Source organism: Prenolepis imparis, unplaced genomic scaffold (genome assembly GCF_030444845.1).
Source record: "Prenolepis imparis isolate NDT839.2.m4 unplaced genomic scaffold, iyPreImpa1.0 SCAF_1, whole genome shotgun sequence".
NCBI lineage: Eukaryota > Metazoa > Arthropoda > Insecta > Hymenoptera > Formicidae > Prenolepis > Prenolepis imparis.
The window spans coordinates 18,473,945-18,482,192 of NW_028141159.1; the positions used below are offsets into that span (position 1 = coordinate 18,473,945).

At 33.2% G+C, this 8,248-nt stretch overlaps 1 protein-coding gene across 1 annotated transcript; it reads right to left on the reverse strand.

Moving 5' to 3' along the window:
* Positions 1-389: 389 nt before the first annotated feature.
* LOC145934473 (uncharacterized) lies at positions 390-8,144 on the reverse strand. The gene is made up of 4 exons (XM_083034921.1): positions 7,861-8,144; positions 3,698-7,491; positions 3,282-3,477; positions 390-1,251 (listed from the first exon to the last, which is right to left on the reverse strand). The coding sequence occupies exons 1-3, from the start codon at positions 7,990-7,992 to the stop codon at positions 3,375-3,377; spliced, it is 4,029 nt and encodes a 1,342-aa protein (XP_082891047.1). The 5' UTR covers positions 7,993-8,144; the 3' UTR covers positions 390-1,251; positions 3,282-3,374.
* Between the last annotated feature and the right edge of the window lie 104 nt (positions 8,145-8,248).

Consider the following 8,248-nt stretch of genomic DNA (forward strand, 5'->3'; position numbering starts at 1 on the left):
ACTTTTAAGATACAGGAAAGAAAAAAAATTAGATCAATTGAACTGTTAGAAAAAAATTTCTGAAAAATTTGAGATAATCACTCATTAGCAAACGTTGCATCGCTACCAAATACAAGGTTTCGCTTTACATTTATCTTTTGATACGAACGCACGTGCATTTATAAACAATAGCTCGTAAAATTTTAATTATACTGCGGATTATTCATTGTCAAAAATGCAGCGTCAAAAATTGTTAGATGGCAATAAAAAGAAAATTATTTTAACAACCAAATTCTTGAGATAAAATAATTTCTCTCTCGAAATCGATTAAAAATGTTTAAGAAAAAAATAAGCAGTTACTAGCAATTAAGAGCGAAAGTTTTTTCTTTCTTTCTACAAGAGAATAAATACCACAGAAGAATTCGGTCATATTATATATCCGTTATTATTAATAAATAAATACGTCTGTCATTTTGTTAAAATTCTGGTGAGCGACGAGTTATTTTATAAATTTCCTTGCAGAGAAGCGATGTCGATCTAATATCCAAGTTATATCGTACTATTTCATGTTATCTTTATATATTTATAAAACTTTTATCACGCCTTTTAATGCGCGTAAACGAGCAAAAAAATATGCGAACACATGGCGCGCTTTTCTTTATAATTATTTAAAACTTAAACAACAGAGTGCATGTACAGACAATGGGCAGCGTTATGCAAATGCGTACGAGGGATATCATATATCATTATACGAACGATAAACCCATCGATAGTTAGTCGATCTATTTACGGAAAGCGTGATTATTATGCGATAGACGAGAATAAAGACCGCGATCGTCGCGAATTCACGAGACGAGAGTATATTAAATTTCAATTGGTTTGTAAATATTTTTAACACTACATGTAAATATGCGTGTGTATGCAGTGTATGTATGAGAGGTCGCGTATTACGCGTAGTAGAGCGCTTTAAATCAAAACATGAGTCGACTAAGTGACAAGGTCGCTCGACGATGGATACAACTATGTGGCTATTCTTCGGTCGTGCACAGAAAGTAAATAAGCATGAATCGACCGGCAATGCAATTTTTTCTAATATGTCGACGGCGATTTATTACATCTAATCGTATATCTTCGCACATAGTTGCAATGGCCTTGATCGTCTATTGGACCCAATGGCCGGGAGCCGAATCGATCGGTGTCGCGTCTTGATCAGCGGCTGATATCGTAATGAAAGATATTGTATATCAACGAGTAACTTCTCTATACACGTCTCTGGAATCAATAATAACGCGCGATAATATCGATGATATATACAAACAATTTATTAATGATCTCGGAAACGCGCGCGTATATATATATATATATATAAATTGATCTCTCTATTATATAATTATATGTATATATAATTATATATTATTATAATATATAATTTTTTTATATTATTTATATATTATTATTATATATATTTATTATATATAAGTATATGTATATTATTTAGAATTGACACATATTAATTGTTTAAACCTTGAGTTGCGCGCATAAGAATTCTATCGAATGTTACAAATGTAAATCTCTCATAAACTTGTTGAATGAGACATAATTACAAGATGTAAAACAATAGGTAAAGGTATTAGTACATAGTGTTAATTAATAGACACATAAAATCCGCTCTTTTTGAAAGCGATTTTAATAGCGTAATAGCGTTTATAAATCTGAAGTGTATCATTATAGTATATGCTGTAATAAAGCTGTAATAAATAAAGATCAAAGATTAAAAGCAAATTATAATATTTACGATATTTTCATATTGAAATATAGAGTACAACTTATTTTTTTATATATACACGCGTTTATACACATTTATTTGATATCATCGGTAGTTTTACTGACAGAAACAAGAATATAATTCTCATAGAAAATCTAAAAATATGTATGACATAATGTCGCAATATTATGCTCTACAGATTTCGTAATCACTGACATATTTATATTGTAAATATACAAAATAAGATTTACTAGTTATTATTTATTATTTTGTTTTGTAAATATTTCAAAAGAGATAAATTATGTTTTACAAAGCTGTTATATAATAATAGAAAAAAAAAAAGAAAATTATTTTAAAAATATTAGAGACAATTATCAATTTTCTAACCATGAGATAACTCAAATTAAAACGTAAGATTACATTTTACGGCATACTTGTTTAATGTTTTTTTTATCTTATCAATACAGGTGATTCTCATCTTGTATTTTAATGATATGCTTATATCGGAGAGCTGTGAGAATATTTCTGAGAAGGAATCACACTAGATTACTTGTAGAGTATAAAAGAGTATGAATATATATATAAAAATTAGTTTTTAGAACTAGTAATGTATAGTATTATTACATATAAAAAAATTTTAGAGTAAAAATCTAAAAATTACAGTCTTATAAATATATACTTTTGTGTACATTTTTCGTGCACATAATAATGACGTACACAGAAATTATTAAAAAAATTTTTCATATATTGTTAAAATCAAGAACTTGTAATATGAATTATATATTTTAATATTATTCCAATATATACATATTTTTGATATTCCAATAAATGATGATTATGAATCAGAAAAACAAGATTTTTGTGTTGAGATTTTTTAATTTACATTTAAATATTTCCAATTAATTTCATAAGATTCGAAGAGATAAGTTGATCAAACTTGTGCAAACTTTTACAATATTAATAATTTTGAGATTATAGTGGGATTCAACGTGAATTTACGAATATTCATACATACACATACATACATACGTATTTACATACATTTTCTCTTTTCAATACACACATTCTCCAATGTGTAATCAATTTTATTACAATAATATCAAATATTATAATCTTTAACGTTCTCCTATTAGATATTACATGGAAGATGTTAGTTGAAATTGATAATATTTAACTACTTCAAAACATATAAAAATTAATTTTGTTAAGGAACGGTGATTAACAGTTTGATTAACAAATTTGTATTTATCGTAATACAAACTATAATGTTGGTCAAAATGATAAATGTTAAACTTTATAAATTAATAAGTTTAGTAAAGTTGTAATTTTATAAGATTGTAATTTAAGTGTATAACTAATTTTCTAACTTTATAAATATGTAACTCTTTATAAATGTATATCTCATATACACACATAACACATATGTAAAAGTATCTACATAAATAATTTCAATGTCCTAAAGGTCGGAACTTTAAACAGATGCATTTAAAATATTATGATATTCAAATAATAATAAAAATCAAATATAGAGACTCACCATATTTTGATGTGCGATTCACATTACTATGTAATGGGACAAATTTACTTTGAAATATAAGTTTATTTAACATCTGAATCCATGTAGCACTAGCTATACTTGATTAGATCGTCTGCTTCGACGAGAAGAACTGGAAAAGAACGGACGTGGTTTATACAAGTCATCGCTTGAATATCGTTGACTGCTCCTATTGCGGCTGCAAATTTCAAGGAGAATGATAACATTAGATTAACTGTAAACTCTTCTTAAGTAATATTTGAAAAAAATATTTATTTAATATTGTACATGTTCAACATGTGCGTCTAAAGAACAAAGTACAGATACGTAGTTTACAACAGAGTAAGCAATAAAAAATATATATATATATATATAAACTTTCGCGTTATATAAAAACCTCGAGAACATATAACACGTACCTTTTTTCTTCTTTGATCACAGTAGACGACGCTGTTTTTTCGCTCGTCGCGGACACATCGCTGTCCGGGCTCAGAGGCATCACGAAGTTCTCGCCATTCGGGACCCCCTGCGGATTACATAAATTCGAGAATCTTGGTTTCTTGCTGAATCTTCTCTTTTTCACGTTGTGCACGGTATCTTCGTTGATTGATGACAATGTCCGTTTACGATCGTCATTATTGTTATCCGAATTATTATTTACCAATATGTCGGATAAGGGGCTGGACGAACGTTTGCGCGTTTTCGGCATTTTCGATGGTGCCGCCATGGACTTTGGTATCGAGAGAACCACCTTGCCGCCCAGGCTCTCTACTATGTCCTCTAGAGACGAATTCTCCATAGAACCTAACTCTAGAGATTCTAAGAAACTGGAGAACCTTTCCGATTTCTTATCGTCAGTCTTGAAGTAACGGCAATCTTCTCCATTATCCTCGCTGATAACGGAAGACGAGGATCTGGTTTCCAGACAATCGCTATGTAATTCTAACGACGCGTCGATTTTCGATGATGCACACGTTTCTGTCTGTTTCTCATCCTGTGGCTCTTCATGGTTGTCATCTATCTCTATTCGATTGTCAATTCGCGCTTCATTATCGTTCCGCGTTTCTGTTTCGTTATCATTCTCCTCCGTCGACTGTTCTGTACTTTTGTTTTCGTTATTATCCGTAGATTCAGATTTTTCCGTATTGGCGATTTCTTCCTGCTTCTGTAGAACATGCGTTTTCTCTGCTTGTGAAGAACATTTTTCTGCGTCAACATTTGATGACTTGTTGTCAGTGTCTTTTGCAATGTTGTTATGTCCCTCTTTAGATGCTTCTGTGTCTTCTATCTGCGTATCATCCGACTGCGTGATTTTCTCATCAATTTTTGAATCCTGTGTGCTCGTTTCTCCTAATGGTACATTCGACACTATCTCACTTAAGGATTGCCTTATGCATAACTCTATATTGGATAACGATGGCTTGGATTGTCTATTTAAAAATTCATTTGTACAAGATTCGGCTCCTAGCATTATTAGCGATCTTTCGTCTAATGTTAAATTGGTTTCATGCTTCTCGGGATAAGGTTCTTCGTACTCCTCGTCGGGAATTTCTATAATCTGAACACGCTCGTCGTCAGGCATACCTTCGAGATTGTCAGCATCTTTTGTTGTACTCGACTGACTCGTTTGTTCCGTTTCATGTGTAACTTTCTTCTCTTCTTTCTTGTCCTCCTTAAGTTTCTCCTTTTCCATCAGCTTCCTGAGTTTCATCAACTTTTTAGCTTCGTGTATATTTTTCGCAAATTTTGGCTTTCTGATTTTCACATCGTCAGAAGTCGATTCGTCCTCTTTACCGTGCAACAGTCTCTTTTTCAAAGCTAAACTCGTATCACGCGAATCCGCTTCTTCTTCGTGTTTGTCATGCGTTTCTTCTGTATTAACGAGTTTCATCTTCAGATGATTCCTTTCATTTGTCAAACTGATTTTATGAGATAATTTACAATTTGGCTGTTGCAACGATTTTGAATCACTCATTTGCGTTTCCTCGATACTATCCGACGTCTCGCTACCAGAATTGCTAACGTGATTATTCTCCTTCGTCAAACTCGACGTACCTGATTTGTTGCTCGTCATGTTGGAGTTTGTATTATTCGATGGCGAGGTCTTGCTATTCGAGCCGTTCGAGCCGTCCCTATCAGTGGAACGTCGATCATAAGAACTTTTCCGTAAACTTGAGTGATCGTCCTTCGCCTTTGATTTCTTATCCTCTCGACGCTTCTTATCCTTTGACGGGCTATCGTTTTTCGAGTCTCTCTTACTGTCCGATTTTTCATTGCGATCCAAACTTTTACTCGATTGCAAGTAACTCTTCGCGTCCTTCTTGTCATTCGTTGTCCTCTCACTGCTCGCTTTGCCATCCTTTCTCACATCCACTTTTCCGCCTTTGTCTTCCTTCTCACTTCTGGAAATCTTTTTTGGATCAGATTTGTCCGATAGATCTGTCTTGCTACTGTAATGACTTTTATCTTTATTATCTTTCGACAATCTTTTTTCATCCCGTTTTGTTTTATCTTTCGAATCTGATCTCTTATCTTTTCCATCCGTAACCTTCTCCGATACCTTACTACTTCTACTTTCGTGATAACTTGCAGGGATATTTCTCGACGATGACGATGATGATGAACTTCTGTGCTCTTTTCTGCTTGATTTTTTGTCTTTAAGAGGATCCTTCTTGTCTTTAGGTTCTTTAGCAAGTTTAACATCTTTATCCTTATTCAATTTTTCTTTCTCCGTCAATTCCTTCTTTTCTCGAAGCTCTCTGATCTTCTCTTTGTAGATATCTTTCAAGTCTTTCGCTTCCTTGATGATATCTTTATTGATATCTTTCTTGTCTGTTTCCTTCAGCTTTTCATCTTTGAGTTTGTTGATGCTATCTTTCAAAGTTTCCGAAATATCTTTAGATTTGTCGGGATTTTCTCTCACCTGCTCGATTTTTTCTTTAGATTTACTCTTACTATGTTTATCATATTTCTCACTGCTATGACTGCGCGATTTCTTGCTCTCATTACCTCTATCTTTGTAATATTTTGCATCCTTATTGCTGTTCTTTTCTTTCATATTTTTCGACGACTTGATGGATTCGCTATCTTTACTCTTTTCCTTTGAACTCTTATGCTCATATTTATCTTTCACAGCACTATCTGTAGCATCGCGAGAATTTTCTTTAGAAGATATACTTTTACTGCTCTTAAAATCTTTTGAATCTTTATAATCTTGTCCATCTTTATTTTTAGCAAAGTCAAAATTGCTTTTGGCTGTTTTATTTTTTGATGAATCAAACTCTCTGATTGCTTTAAAATTATCTTTACTACTTTTAACTTCATATTTGTCTCTTACCGCATCATCTTTCAATGTATCGTTTACTGGTGTAAAATCATGGTTAGAAGAACCAAAGTCTGTTACTATAGATAATCGAGAATCTGAGGAAACTTTGCTAAGCTGAGAATCCTGATTGCTACAATCAAAGTTATCCCGCGATAATTCGTTTGAAAAATCTGGACTCCTTGATCTATGACTCGTTAATTCTGATATTCCCGATAGGTGTGAATCGTTGGAAATGTTGGATTCATTTAAGTTCATAATGTCTATTGGTTCAAATGTTGGACTAACCTCTTCGTCTTCATCTTCAATCTTGTCATCAGATTTCCCGGATGTATTTAAATTCAGGCTACTACTAGTTTTATTCAGACATTTACAAGCTTCGTCCAATGTTTTCTCTTCCGAGGAGATATGTCCATTTGCAGGACTAGCTTTATTTTTCTCTCTATATATCTCTTCATCTTGCAACTTTTGTTCATTGGCTCTGTCAAACTGCTTTCCATCGACATCATTTACATCACTTGCATCTATTGATTCCAAAGATACATCCTTTAAACTGTTCTTATCAGATTCTGGTGATACTGGATCCAAATCTTTAGGTAATAAATCTTTAAGACCACAAGCACCATTTTTTTCTTTCACCTTTGGTCTTTCTATACCCAAAAATTTATATACCACATCTTCTATTTGTGACATGAAAACTGAATAGACTTTGGGATTTACCACTTGATCCACTATCCGTTCTACGCCGGCATCCAGATATGACGCATCGTGTATATGCTTGCGCAAGGTTTCCCTGAGCTGATTCTTGTTCAAATCTGGTTTCCATATTTGTTTAGTAAGAAAAGAGTTTACAGAGCCCTCAACTCTTGTCCTCAAATTTTGATACGCTGGCTGAAATTACACATATACCATTGTATATTACATATGTCATAGTTTCTAAAATTGTCTGTATTGCAATGTCTGCTCTAAAATTAGAACATAATATTAAGCTTCTAAAAATCAACGTTTTATCAAAAAAAAAAAAAAAAAAAAAAAACATTGAAGATTCAACATTAAAGATTTGCAACAGGAAATGTCACAAAACATTACACCACACGAACGTTTTTTATTTGGTAGTAAAATATTTATCGACAATTAAGATTTATTACATTGCAGCAGTGTCTTTAAACATTAAGGTATAAATATTAAATGATATTTAATCTGTGGCAAAAAATCAAATTCGTTACAAAGCACGTCGTTACGTGCCAGGAGTTGCTTTACCTTTGTATCAACATCAGCGATGCATTCTTTGCGAAACTGATCAAAAATGCCTTGAGATTTAACTTGGCCCACTATATGATCGATCAATCGCGGATCACCTGCCATCAACGTATCGGATATATCTAACTCCATTTCGGTTAACCACGACCGACCCAGAATCAGATTTCGTTCGTCACAAAACAACAATCATCTTCACCGATCAACGCTGGCAGAATCATCTCGTCAAACAACAGACACAGCAGCCATCGCGGCCATGTTTCTTCACGTCTCTTCGTATTACGTGCGCATGCGCGGCTAATCAATTCGCAGAGGTTTGTTCGTCTTTCTCGCACTCGCTGCGTTTAGGCTCTCGTCGCGTTCGTCGAGCGTTCCGATTGGCCAATAATAG